A 14697-nucleotide genomic window follows, 5' to 3' on the forward strand; every position below is an offset into this window, starting at 1 on the left:
TTCTTAAAATGAACAACATGTGCTGGGCCATCATCCAAGACTGCTATAACATGAAATATGTGGCAGAATGCCGGTAAAACACAGAGCAGGAGACATACAATTCTCCCCCCAAGCAGTTCAGTCACGAATTTAATTAACGCATTCTTTTTTTAATGAGCGTCATCAGCATGGAAGCATGTCCTCTGGAATGGTGGCCGAAGCATGAAGGGGCTTCTGAATATTTAGCATATCTGGCACGTAAATACCTTGCAATGCCAGCTACAAAAATGCCATGTGAACGCCTGTTCTCACTTTCAGGTGACATTGTAAATAAGAAGCCAGCAGCATTATCTCCCGTAAATGTAAACAAAGTTGTTTGCCTTAGTGACTGAACAAGTAATGGGACTGAATGGAATTGTAGGCTCTAAAGTTTTACATTATTTTGTTTTTGAGTGAAGTTACGTAACAAAAAAACCCTACATTTGTAAGTTGCATTTTCACAATAAAGAGATTACACAATAGTACTTGTATGAGGTGAATTGAATACTATTCCTTTTGTTTATCATTTTTACAGTGCAAATATTTGTAATAAAAATAAAGTGAGCACTGTACACTTTGTATTCTCTGTTGTAATTGAAATCAATAGATTTGAAAATGTAGAAAAAACATCCAAAAATATTATATACATTTCAATTGGTATTCTATTGTTTAACAGTGCGATTAAAACTGATTAATCATGATTAATTTTGAGTTAATCGCTTGAGTTAACAGTGATAAATCGACAGCCCTAATTAAAACCCAAGAGCTCAGTTATCCTTCTGTTAATAGAAAGAACAGTACTCCAAAAGTGGTTTACACTAGGCACCTGAGATGTTTAAATGTAATTCAATTACCCGTTCATTAGGGTAGTAATGTGGGTGTGAATTAGACAAGATTTAGCAGAGCTGTGAATCTCTCTTTGCAAGTGTCTATACAAATCAGGTCACAGCCTGCCATGCACTTTTGCAATAAATACGTAAAAGTCAGGAGAGCACTAAATCACCTGCAGAAAGCAACTCAAGCAATAAGTATCCTCCAGAATTTCTACAGCCCCCGCAGCTTTGCAGGAATGTAAAGGAACTTAGGGTCCAGATTTTCAGATGTTGCAAATTAATGGAGCTACACTGATTTACACCAGAAGAACATTTAGTTCTAGGGCCTAGATTCTTAAAAGAGATTTAAGCTCCTAACTTCCATTGATTTCAAGAGTTTAAATACCTTTTGAAGATCTGGGCCTAGGTGTCTACTGCCTTGGGAGATATTTGCAGTTCTTCCTATAGTTCTGACATTCTCTGTTTTGTGCATACATACTACATAACCGCATATCACTCTTGGTGTTTTTAGGTGGATGACACCTTGGGAAACAACTAGAGGTTTGCTGAAGACCAAATCTTAGCGGGGGGTGGGGGCGAGGGAGACAAACTAAGAGGATTGCATGTTTCAGAGGTAGGCCAAGCACCCTGATTGTGCCACAGGGAGGGGTCAGTTAACACAGGATCAGCCTGATCTGTATCCCATTCACTTATGGGGCATTCACATTTTCCAGAAAATTCCTCAAATTGTTGGTGGCCTTTGCCTCTGAAAATACATGAGTAGGATAGAGCTCTTCCTCCCCAAAGCTGCTCCCTACATTTGCAACTCTGCTATATTGATCTTCTCAAAATATGAAAACAGGTTTGGTGTCCTAATTTTTTTAACTGAGCTGGGCCAGGTTTGCCTGAGTCTCTTTGGCTAGGTGCTCTTGTCTCCTGAAAGGATTCATAAGCCAGTGAGGCTTTGGCTGGAAAGGAAGGAAAGTTCAACTTGCAGGCAAGGAAGGTCCCACTGTTTGTGCATTCTTGCTGCTGTTTCTTCAAGTGAACTACTGAGTAGATGTTTACTTGTGTAGGCAGAGAATGAATGAAGCATCTGACCTAAGAAAACTGGAAAATTAAGTTAACCCCTTTACATTTACATTCTTTGGCTCTCAGGGGATCAATCACTTTTTTGGGCAGCTTTCAGATTCAGTGTTTTTTAACCAAGTATACACATAGCCTATGGCATGGCTCTCTACCTAGGAGCTGGTATGAATGTGTGGTCCAAATAATGGCACATTGGAATGGAAAGTTAGGAATCCCAGTCTGCCACCTGTTGTATGACCTTGCTTAAGTCATATTGTAACCCACACACCTTCTGGATGTGGTGTTCTGTCCCAGCTAGTGGCACTGAGACAACTTAGAAAGAGAGAGAAAATGAGTCTGCTCTATAGTCTTAGCTAACACCCAGCTGGCTTTTAGCCCATGTGGGAGAGGCTCATGCACTAAGCTCCAGAGATCCCAAGTTCAATCCCACCCACCGCTGACTGGGGTCTACCCGTCCTTATCCCCGTGTTACAGACGAGGAAGCTAATACTTACCCACCTTTGTAAAGTGTCTGATCTTTTCAGATGAAGCGAATGATACAAGAATTAAGCACTACCATTGGTTCTTCTGAAATTGGCAGATACGGGGAACTACAAACCATGTGCTGAGTGTAAATAAAAAACAACCCATTTGCATAGTCTGCAAAGAGCAGGTGCATTTCAAGTCCCTTCATTCTTTAACATATAAGTAACTTTACACAGAATAATTCCCACTGTGCAATTTATTAATTGTCCTTTTTATTTGGCTTTAAAAGATTAGGCTGAAATCCACTAAGGCAATAGTAAAATAATCCAAACTGTAACATACAAATCATCATATTATTATGAAACCACTAAATAAAATCAGCAATGTGCTAGTAGCGTGTACTATTAGTAGCATAGTATTTTGGAATGTTTAATATACATAATAGGTACAACACTTTTGCAGAGGCTCTCTTTAAATTAGAAAAAATTAGCACAAGAAGCAGTTGTGGTAAGACATGGGATCTCAAGTTGCCAAATGTCAATTCAATTAACTATCAGAGTTTCTCCAATCAGTCAATACTCCAAGTTCTGGACTTTCTTATTTCAGAGTCAAATATTGAAGCCTCAGATGGAGTTGTGTGGAGCAATGAGGACATCTTGAGGCCAGTTAGAAAAATGCAAAGCTTACAGTCCTAGATAGGTAAGGATGTGTTGGACCAGTTACTCAGCTGGTGTAAATCCCCATAGACTTCAATGGAGCTGTAAGATATGGCCCAGATATGGCTTTGGTATTCTGCAAAGCACCTGCAAAGCAAGCACAACCCTAACTAAAGTCAATAGGAATTGCATTTCTGAAATTCAGGCCATATACCTTACCCACTAAGTCAATTTAAAGATAGTAAGACAATAATTAGTTAAAAGAAAACTCATATTTGCCATACTTCTAACTTTATATTTATGACTGTACATTATTAGAGATTCTGGTCCTGGCTACTTACTTTCTTATAACAAAAAATAAGATTGAAAAAGGTAGCATGACTTTTCTTTCCACTCCTGAATACCAGACCATAATGAAAATCAGCATTACAATATACAGATTTGTAAAAAAGATCAAAAATTCAAATAATTTGAAAGGAATAAAATGCAAATCTACACAAAAATTAAATTTTCACAGTGCATTACATTATCCACAAATTTCAAGTATTCTTTCCATACTGTACCTCTGAAAAATTAACTCAAGATCAAATCTCTACTACTTATTCTGTTTAAGATGCCTTTGTACATCCAAATTTCATCTATTTTTCTATGCACTCTCAGTTAAAACTGGAGTCTTGGGTCCATTTGAAGAGCCTTCTGTTCCCTGAGTGCCATCTGCAGATTTGGAATCTTCACGCGCTTCCATATTCATATTGGCCTCTGACTCCAGTGAGGTGATATCGATAGTAATCAAATCAGCTTCCTGATCTGTTTTATCTACTTCAATGTCAATTTCAACTGTATCTTCCTGCTTGCCGTTTTTCTTTACTTGTCCATTCTGTGCAGGGTAGATGCTGCTAATAGTATCATACAGGAACTGGTATTGTTCCTAATACAAAAAAGAAGGGATTAGTGTGGATGAAATGCCATGTGATTGAGCCAGGATGGCTGATTTTTTATTTTTTATCTTAAGTGTTGACAATCTGAATCTTTCCATCTTATTGAAATATTCAGCATAAGGTGGTCTCCATGGCTGCTGGCCCACAGGAAGTTGAAGCACCTCCATGCTATGCTCAATTCTGAGTTTATGGTGACACGGCACTGAGGGCATCCCTAATTCCAGGTAGATCAGGTACTAGCTCACTACCTATAATCACCCTATTCCCAAGGCAGCGCAGAATCCACCCCTCTTGATTCACATGGCAAACTATCAAAAGTTTGTTTAAAAGAGAATCAAGCAGGTGGATTAAGCGTACGGTAGTGACTACTGTTCAGTTCTCTAATAAACCACAGCAGAGTTAGCAAATCTAGATGATTTAGATGGATTGTCAGAGAGAAGAGTGCATATTGCATGCAAGCAGGAAAGCAGCTCCTTCTGTGCACTCTTCAGAAAATAAGGAGGGCATTTTCTAACCTGCCTAAGGGAGTTAGGCACCCAATTCCCATGGAATCCAGTGGAAGATGTGCTCCTAAATCCCTTAGGCAGCTGCCAAAGTTCCAGCCTAAAAAATGTATGGTTTACAAACAACATGTTCTGTTCACCTTATCAGTTTCAAGAAACTGATTATTATAGCTGTGGATAGGTTGCAGACTAGTTCCTTCTTATCACCAATAGCTAATTCACAACTGCTGATGAATAATTAGGGATGAGATAATTATAATACATGTTTCCTATGGAGAAACATTGCCAGTGGTTATTAGAACATTCATGTCTAAAGATAAGCAAATCTATTGCATCATTTGGTTAACTCATAGGATTTACTTACAAAAGTGGGGACCATTCCTGGTCTGGCACGTCGAAGAGATTTCACTACTTGGAAGACATCAATCACATCTTCTGTTTCTGCACTTTCCAAGAGAGTCAACAAGGCGCAAAACACACCAGTTTGTTCAGATCCATCACTAGAAGATACACATTATTGGAATTCAAAAATCAGTACAATTTATCACTAGCAGTTAGGTTTATTTTAAAGATTATTGTACTGACAAAAGTCACAAAGATTCCCATCTCTGAAATATTTCTAACTGGATTTCTAACCATTAAGATGCAAAGAGGACATCCGATTTTTACTGTGCTAGATTATACTAGCCCTTATGTAGCCATTCAATTGTGAGGGCGAGGGGGAGGAGGAGCGCAGGAAAGGCAGCCTCTTCTCCCTTTTTTGTAGCTGGGTAAGGATCAACCAGATTTAGTTCCTGCCCTTGGGTACTACAGAGCTACTATCATGATGGTCTCCCAGTGGTGCATGACACTTACCAGTGGGTAGGGAGTAAGTGTAGCCATAATTCTTCCTTTCCCATCCCACCCTCAATATGCTCTCAGTGGCCAGAATTGCTGATTTGTCTTACAAGATGAGTAAACTGCCCCCCAGTGCAACGCAGAGCCCCGAAGAGGCACTGTGCCACTGTACTGGTGCTTCACGTCACTCCCAACTCAGGCCACATAAGACTTGGACCATACCGATGTTAACAGCTAGCCATGTGCGAGGTATAATGGCCAGCAAAGGAACCAGATCCATATATACTAGGTTTGGTGAAATTTACACCTCCCTGAACAAGGCTGGCCTTTCCAGCTGGTGGGTGCAGCCTTACAATCCACTGTGAGCTTCACGAGGACCCCTGCCAACAGAATGTTGGAAGAATGTGCTGAGCGGACCTTTCTTTGGCCATGGCTTTGTACCAGCCAGCACATCTACTTTTAGATAGCTCTCGCCTTCTGCCCTGACACATGTCTCAATGGAGGGGAGGTTGTGGCCACTTTGCAATGTTGCATAATGCACAGGTGAACGGCCTGCCATGGGAGCCCTCTGCTGGGATAAGCTGGCATACACTGTAGGGTGAATTTAGTCTCCAGGCTTTAGGAAAGTTTAGGAGCAAAGGTAAGAATTATAAAACTGCTATTGCCAAGTATAACCAAACCGTAGAAATGCACTAAAATATCTATAGCATCCAGACCCACCGGCAGTGAATGACAATTGGAACGCTCCGGCTGCATCTGCTGTCCTCAGTGACACTTTTAGCTGCAAGTTTTTGTTTGAGGTTCAGAATCATGTTGACTAAGTCTTTGGGGTTTTCAGGAAGGTCCAAGCCATTCCACTTGTGGTACTGGTACAAATACACATTTCGAGTTTCTTTCCTCTGCAAAACGGAGATAAACATATAGTAAATTCAAGGGATAACATAATGATCCATATTATATTTATTCCACGTGAATTTAAAAAAAAAATCCTGATAATCACTTAGGACTAGATTGACTTGAACTATGCCTGTGCAGGGTGATAACATTGTGGGTACTCAGACCTTGTGCACCCACTACCATCCATTCAGGAGGTAGATTGGGCCTGGGTGGAGACTTGACTGAATTACCTCACAGTGTGTTATAATTTTCTGTGGGACCAGGCCAGCAATAAATTACTGTCCACTGGAGACAGAGAAGAGCAAGATGGGAGCTGTGCCTCAGGGAGGTCTCTATCCCTCATCTTACTTATGTCTGACTTTGTAATTCAATGGTGACTGTAAGTCAAATTTTAATGACTATTAAAACGTTTAAAGCAAGGAACTAATAAAACATCAGCTATCAAAACACAAGCAGGTTTGTTCTTGTCTTTTGGTTGTTCCTTATTTTGTTTGCCCTTTACAAAAGACGAAGTTTAAAATAGAAAAACAAATGTAAAATTCCCATCTGTCATTTTTTATCTTTTACCTTCACATGTGTTACATCAAATGCGCGTATGGTGTAACTAGAAGACAGGTTGACATCTTTCATTTCAACTTCTATGCCTTCATATGTTTGTTTTCCTTCTCCCCAATATTGTGCACAGAGTTGCTAGAAATGAAGTATAAATCAGTCCTTATTTTTATTATTGCTTTTGCTTTTCTTCCCAAATCAATTTAAAGGATGCATATATTCTATAACTATTCAGTTTCATTTTATTATAAAATACATCATTGATGAACTTTTATGGTGTAATCAAATATTCATTTCAGCACAATTTAAAATATAAGGATGGAATAAATCCTATTAGAAAACAAAATAATTGATACGTTGAGTCACTTTCTGACAGTCACATTTTTGGTTTGGAAATTAGAATTTCGTTGCAATTTAGAGATTGGAATTCTGTTCTTTTCTCTTATGAAGAGTATCGTATCATATACTTTACTTTGAAGATGACAAACTAACCTGATCTCCTTGTTTCAGCTCTGTCAACATAACAATTACTTTGACTTTTCTCTGAAAGATCATTTGCCAGAAGTCATTGATCGTTTCTGGTAGTGGCCCTTGTGTTGCAATCATTTCTTTTGGACCCCAGTAGCCCTAAAAAAAAAGTCCATTTGAACATATGATTTATTTTTACTAATTCATCTGAAAGGCAGTTGTCATGTGTAAAGAAGTATTTACCATCTAAAGGGAGTTTGGTAGCCTACATGAATGAGTGAATGGTCTCAGTATAGTTTCTAGAGGACAAGTATCCATTTTAAAAAAACATCATCACAATTGGCAATAGTTCATAGTGTCACCAGAAAGGACAAAAATTGGTGGGCACATGAGTGACCCTCCATAACTAGCAGTCTTTTATCCAGGACAAAGTTGAGACACATTTGTACAGCCCTGTGGGAAAGCTTAGACTGCCAGTATCTGAGGCAGAATGCATTTTGGGGTTAAAAAGAAGGTTTCGCTCTCCGCAGTTGGTATTAGAAACTGGATATTGAGTGACGCCTCTTGCAACGTCCCAGAGTAGCTAAGCAAGTCAATGCAGACTGACATTGTAGCTATTAGTAAACAGATATTTACAATCAGTAGATATGCTAACTGTATTTTTGTCTACAGAGTTCAGACAAATCCCACTCATTGTATAATCTTATAATCAGTTATATCTGTTAGTGTCCAACAAAGGCCCTCCAAAATGACTGTGTCACTAAAAGCTTGCTTTTCAATGCTGGCCTCTGTTTTCACTAGGCCAAATTTGTACCCACAAAAAACTGCATAAAATTGACTGTAAGGGAAATTAATATATATAACTACCTGTGTGTACCTGGAATTCACATAGGTGGAGATCTACTCATATACATGCTGGCAAAAATATAGGTGGCACTGAAAAGCCTAGCTGAAAGTCAGGTTTTAAAAGAAACTATAAAAGATCATTATTTTACCATCACTGTTTACTGCAACACTCACTAAATTTAGGACTATTATGATCGCAGTATTTAACTCTTTGAGGCTGTATAGATTAGGACAGTGTAAGGTAAGAGCTCTGTCTTTCTCCCACGAGACAGCCAATATTACAAGATCTTTGTGATTCAGTCTATAAATGAACATCCAAATAAAGTGCCAGATCTTGATTGTCTTACTCACGTAACTAGCAACAGGCTAATGAAGCCAATAGGACTACTGGAGAGAGTAAGATGAGCAGAAATTGGCACATAGCTATTATCATAGACCATCAGCGGAAAGCATATTAGATACAAGTAGTTTTATCCTCTAAATACATACAGTTATGAATGATGCATTTATGTATCTGCTTGCTTCCTCACAATCACTGTCCTCATCAGATGATTCCTCTGAATCATGTTCACTCTCTTTGCTTTTCTCCTCTTCATGTTTAATTGGTACTCTGTTAAAGTCATCTGAAAAAAAAAAAGTGTCACAACAATAGCTTCTATTGGCAGGAGGAAAGCAACCATCTCCCTTCTTAGTTTTGTTACAATGGAAAGGGAATGTAGAAAAAGTGCAGTTATTCAGCAGTTATGCAATGGCATAGAGGCAGCAGACACGCCACAATGGTTGTTTGGGGAAAAAAATCAAGGACTCCTCACATTTTATATTGTAACAAATCATCCACTTCCTAAATTTTCTAGTGTGGAGTACATATCAATATGGTAATTTACTGTCCTGTTTTATCCATAATCTTTTGTAAGAAGCCTTCATACAATTAGAACAAACTGACTGCAGACATCATCGCAAACACTTACATGGAATCATTTTGGAATTCCGGTTTTTACTTTTATTTTCCTGTCGATTGCCAGTATTCTGTGTCCGCCATCCCCTGTAGGATGGTAGCCTCTAAGGAAAGAAAGCATACAAGGTCACACCATGTGCTAACAATGGTTTGGCCAGCTTTATAAAATGGTGATACTCTCAGAGACCCATCTCCTCTCTTAATATCTCAGTCCCTCACTGCTTCATTTCATTCTATGGAAGTGCCTGGACCACAATTTATGAACCCTTGAACCTACCACATGCAGTACCACAAGAAATCATGCAGATGGAAACAATTTAAAAAGATTGCACTGCTGTATTTTTTGAACAATGTTAACAAAAAAGGAATAAAATTGCTATTTCTTTAAGCTATTTCACCACTTTAAAAGTTTTTCCAGGAACACAGAGCTAATTATGGTACTGCAAGAGTATATATGCCATAGAAAATACATCTGTGTAATGATCTACCAACTATGGTACCCACTCTTCGTGGGCATCATAAGCAAGGTGATTTTTTGTCAAATACAGGGATCGCTAGTGGTAATTTGCACCCTCACATCCACATTGGCACAAAGACATTATTGCTACAAATAAATTGATAACCCTAGGTTCAATTATTTTAAAACATTTTACGTCTCTCTAAGGTCCTTATCCTACAAGCTATTCTACTCAGGCAGTTGCTTGTTCTGCATCTATATGGAAAAGCTTGCAGGATTGGAGCCTAAAGCTTTAATTTTATACACACTGCTGGTTCAGCCACAGGAAATTATATATTTGTCCATTATATTTTTTCTCTAGTTTCTCATAAGGAAAAAGAAATAAAGCTATGTAATCTTAAGGGGAAGAACTGAAAAAAAAAAAGAATTACTATATATTTTCAGTAAGATAAAAATAATTAAAAAATACAAAATATCAATTTACAATCAGAAATACTGGAACAGGTAAAACACAGTATGAATACTTCCGGGGCCAGATTCTTGTAAAATGGCCTAGCTCAGCTGAGGACAATGTTATTATGCCCATTTAGACCAGATGAGTATCTGGCCCCATCCCTATTCCCCAGCAACCAAATATTGGATCTAATTCTGCCACCCTCACTTTGAGCAGTTCCTTAGTTTGTTGATTTCATTTAAAATTACCAATTTACTTGGCTGAATTTAGCTCTGAATTATTGGCTTATTTAAATTACCGCATGTCACTTTTTTGTTTAAAATCAGAACAGAGTGTTGAATAAAACAGAATGCACTATTATATTTACCTGGAATTCTGCTTCCAGCAGAGAGGGGTCACTGGGAGGATCTCTTTTCTTCAGATTATTAAGATAGGTGTGCAGTTCAGAGAGCGTGACCTCTGTTTCACCAAACTGATTGTATTCCACCAGTGCTTGATGGATCAGGATGTACTGTGCCTAGTGTTCCCCAATTTAAAGATGAGGTGGATTTCAAAAATTAAAAATAATAATTAGAAAGAAGAGACTTTTCAAATTGCTCTTGCTATCTAAAACATATAGCAATATTTATGTATACTTATTACTGTTGCTATATTAAACTGGCAGTAGATACGGCTATTACTATGTCAATTAAATGCAACTGGCTGTGTTAGTGCAACATTTAGTGCTTTTGATCAAAGGTGCTATATAAATAAAATGCAACATAACTTCGGTTGTACAGCTAAGAATTTGGGGTGGGGTTTTCCAAAACACCCACCTAAGTTAGGAGCTCAAGTCCTATCAGTCATTTTCAATGGAACTTGTGCTCCTAAGCACTTCTGAAAATCCCACACTAAAGAAAAAAAAGTGAATATGCCTAGTTAACCTTGCCCCAAAATGTTCATCTTTGGGTGCCAAAAGATAATAGGCTCCTATATATTTGTGTTCCTTTTTTTTGGTTGCAATTCTAAATTTTTAAAAAATGGTTGAAATGTCAAACTTTGGAAAATGCTGACCATCCCTGCTTCATAGATGGTTTTCCTCCCTCTGTTCTTTCATAGTTTTATATTTCCCTGGACAACTGCAATGGAAAATCATGGCCATATTAGTTTTACCTAGGGTTGAGCTAGCTGGCCACAGCTTTTCCTGAGGAAGATTAATAAATGAAACAAAGCAGCAAGCTCTAGAACATACCTCTACTTGAACCATGAGGCATCGCTGTCGACGGAGCTTTACAACATAGCCATAAACATCCACTCTGCCTTCTACCTCTAGCCCCTCCAGCATAGCATCGATCGCAATATAGGTTCCAGTTCGTCCAACACCAGCACTGACAAGTACAAAGTGATAGTTATTGAGAGAGGAGGATGAATGCCAGTCATGTTCTGCAAGGTGATGCTAAGCAGTGCAAAGAGTGTGGCTTATAATAAATTAATCTACAATTCAAAAGTCTGGTAAACTTACATTTTAAATATCTTTTAAATAAATAAGGACAATATTTTCAAACTAAATAAGTGTCTACTTTTTAAAAGTTGTAAGCATCCTCAGGTCCCATTGATCTGAATAGGAGTTGTAGGCTTTTATTACCTTTGAAAATCAGTCTGTAAATATGGAATTAGGTGCCTTACTTTAAAGCAACCAACTTTGAAAATTTTGGTCTAAGCAACTATTGCTAACCTTGTTTATCTGGGTAGCTCTGGCTGGCATTCGTTTACTATTAGAGAGTTTCTGTAGGGTTACCATATTTAAAAAATAAAAAAAGAGGACATGCCACGGGGCCCTGGCCCCGCCCCTTTCCCACCCCCCAGTCCCGCCCCAACTCCGCCCCATCCCCCCAACTCCGCCCGTTCCCCGCCCCTTCCCCAAAGTCCCCGCCCTAACTCCGCCCCCTCCCCTGAACGCCCCGCATTCCCCCTCCTCCCTCCCAGCCACGCGAAAAGGGCTGCCCGAGCGCTACCGGCTTCATGGTTTGCCGGGCAGCCCCCAGACCCCATGCCCCCGGCTGGCGCTTCCCCAGCACAGCTGGAGCCCGGGAGGGGAAGCGCCCAGCCAGGGGCGCAGGGTCTGGAGGCTGCCCGGCAAACTGTGAAGCCGGTAGCGCTCGGGCTTTGGGCAGCCCCCATGCCTCCGGACCCTGCGCCCCCGGCCAGGCACTTCCCCTCCCGGGCTCCGGCTGCTGTGCTCCTCCCCTGACTCTTCAGCTCTGTTTAAGAGCCGAGCTGCCCAAGCGCTACCGGCTTCGGGCAGCCCCCATGCCTCTGGACCCTGCGCTCCCGGAGTCCGGGAGGGGAAGTGCCCGGCCAGCGGCTGGCGTCCGGAGGCATGGGGGCTGCCCGAAGCCGGTAGTGCTCGGGCAGCTCGGCTCTTAAACAGAGCCGAAGAGTCAGGGGAGGAGCAGAGCAGCCGCGGGAGAGGAAGTGGACATGTTCGGCTTTTTGGCAATTCCCCCCGGACGGGGGTTTGATTACCAAAAAGCCGGACATGTCTGGGAAAAAACGGACGTATGGTAACCCTAAGTTTCTGTAATATTTACCTGCAATGAATCACTACTGGGCCACTAAAAAAGTTGCTTAGGGCATTAACTCTGCGGCGTAATTTGAGGAGAAGATGAGGATCTTCAGGCACTCCATGATCTGGCCAGCTAGTGAACTGAATGTGAGTCACATCTCTCCCAGGTGTCTTCTCCTTTCTCTGGAAAATGTGGGATTGTTTCATTAGTACCACACCAAAATCAAATGTAAATATACAAAGTATAGAATAAAGCAGAAAAATAGGTAAAATAGGCAACTAGTATTGCAACAGCGATTCCAGACACTGTACAGTCACATGTTCTTTCCAAGGTTTCAGAAGTTGGAACATTTTCCGATTTTAATAACAAAAGAGTGGTTAAAAATAAGAGACGCACATGTGGAACATGCTATAACTTGAAGAAAGAATATAATGACAATCCACTGAGGTTAAGTCCAATATTATCATCATAAAAATACTCTATTTTGTGATTATGTGGAATGTACCATGTATTCTCCACTGCATTTGTAAATTATTTAGGAAGTCACCCTACAGGTCTATGTGCTGCCAAGTGTATTTGCTGGTTATTTTGCCATCTGTACTTTTAACTACCTGCTAAGGTCACACAGACCCACAAAGGAATGAAGGAAGTCTAAAAACAGCAACTCAGAATAGAAGTGGGGCTGTCAAACCTGTGACAATCACTGAAGGGGCTCATGATTTCTAAGTCACTTTATTCAAGGCTTAAAGCATACCAGGTCCCATAGGGTCACAGACCCTGCTTTAATATGCTGTTGCCAGGATCAAGCAGGGAGAAGGGAAAACACATTTTGGTAGCTGGAGAACTATGACTATGAATCCAAATAAGAAAAAAAAATTACAATGGGTGCACTTCACCATTGACTACATGATGGAGATGAATCACAAGGACTAAACAACAATATACATCTTGACTGTTTCCATTCTCTTGTTGTGAATGGAGAGTTGAAGACAGAGATCTAACGGGAGAAGAACAATAAAACCTGTATTATCGTCTCTCAGAAAGCATTCTGCAGTCAGCAGACTAAACCATCTTTGTGGCAGTCTGAATATACCATGTAACATGTTCTCACCTTGTGGTTAGTTAGATATTAACTTGAAGCCAGGCCTGTTTAGGATGTAATATACTGAAATGGAATTATCTCACCCAGGCAAAGTGCTGGGATGCTACCACTGATTCATAACTGTATGCTTATCTTACACGCAAGCAATACTCTGCACTCTGACTAGCTGATGTTTGATTTATATAATGACCATCTACTTATTCCCCAATACCTATTCAGTAGGTGAATCTCCAAATAGGAACAGGAGTACTTGTGGCACCTTAGAGACTAACAAATTTATTAGAGCATAAGCTTTCGTGGACTACAGCCCACTTCTTCGGATGCATCCGAAGAAGTGGGCTGTAGTCCACGAAAGCTTATGCTCTAATAAATTTGATAGTCTCTAAGGTGGCACAAGTACTCCTGTTCTTTTTGCGGATACAGACTAACACGGCTGCTACTCTGAAACCTCTCCAAATAGGGTTGCCAATTTTGGTTGGCTGTATTCCTGGACATGACATAATCTTTAATTAAAGATTAATCTTTAATTCCTGGAGATTCCAGGACAATCCTGGAGGGCTGGCAACCCTAGGGCAACTGACTGAGAGCCCCAGGTAGGCAATCAGAGCATAGAATTTGCAAAATTATTATACAGTTGCTCCTACTAAGTTATGAGCTTTAATAATGTGTGTTTGGAAGTTTCATAAAGGTGTCTGAATTGATTTTTCCCCCATTCTTAGCCTACATAAAAATCAACTGATATTTTACAGTACTTTGAATGATAATCAGCTGTGACAGCAGTCACAATGTATTTAATTTTATTTTTTTTCTTAATATGATCTTACAGCCAAGCAAGCAAGCATCAAACAAATTGATACATGAAAAAAAATTAATTCATATTACTTCTGACCTGCAACACTCTAGCTATTGTAATTTGGAGTCTCTCCTATGCATGATGCCACAGTGTTTTATTAACACTTAATCTTAAGGGACTGGGTATGGCCACCTTACTCACAGTAAGTGGTAACTATCTTAGGCTTAGTGGGACTAGTTCCAGAGTAAGCTTCTACTCAATGTGAGGAAAGGTAGTAGAACTGGGGCCTAAAGATGAAAACATGGGACC

General features: G+C 39.9%; 1 protein-coding gene across 8 annotated transcripts in view; it reads right to left on the reverse strand.

Annotated features, from left to right (window-relative positions):
• Positions 1-2636: 2636 nt before the first annotated feature.
• Positions 2637-14697, reverse strand: part of PTPRC (protein tyrosine phosphatase receptor type C) — a 134008-nt gene continuing 121947 nt past the window's right edge. For all 8 annotated transcript variants that reach the window (XM_065554388.1, XM_065554385.1, XM_065554387.1 and 5 more), the window contains 10 exons: positions 12518-12675; positions 11179-11314; positions 10315-10464; positions 9050-9140; positions 8571-8704; positions 7260-7394; positions 6783-6905; positions 6039-6217; positions 4846-4981; positions 2637-3968 (listed from right to left, as the gene is read on the reverse strand). In XM_065554388.1, the coding sequence (XP_065410460.1) occupies positions 3687-3968; positions 4846-4981; positions 6039-6217; positions 6783-6905; positions 7260-7394; positions 8571-8704; positions 9050-9140; positions 10315-10464; positions 11179-11314; positions 12518-12675 (1524 nt within the window). In that variant the 3' untranslated portion in view covers positions 2637-3686. The remainder of the gene's footprint in view (positions 3969-4845; positions 4982-6038; positions 6218-6782; positions 6906-7259; positions 7395-8570; positions 8705-9049; positions 9141-10314; positions 10465-11178; positions 11315-12517; positions 12676-14697) is intronic.

Source organism: Chrysemys picta, chromosome 8, assembly GCF_011386835.1.
Source record: "Chrysemys picta bellii isolate R12L10 chromosome 8, ASM1138683v2, whole genome shotgun sequence".
NCBI lineage: Eukaryota > Metazoa > Chordata > Testudines > Emydidae > Chrysemys > Chrysemys picta.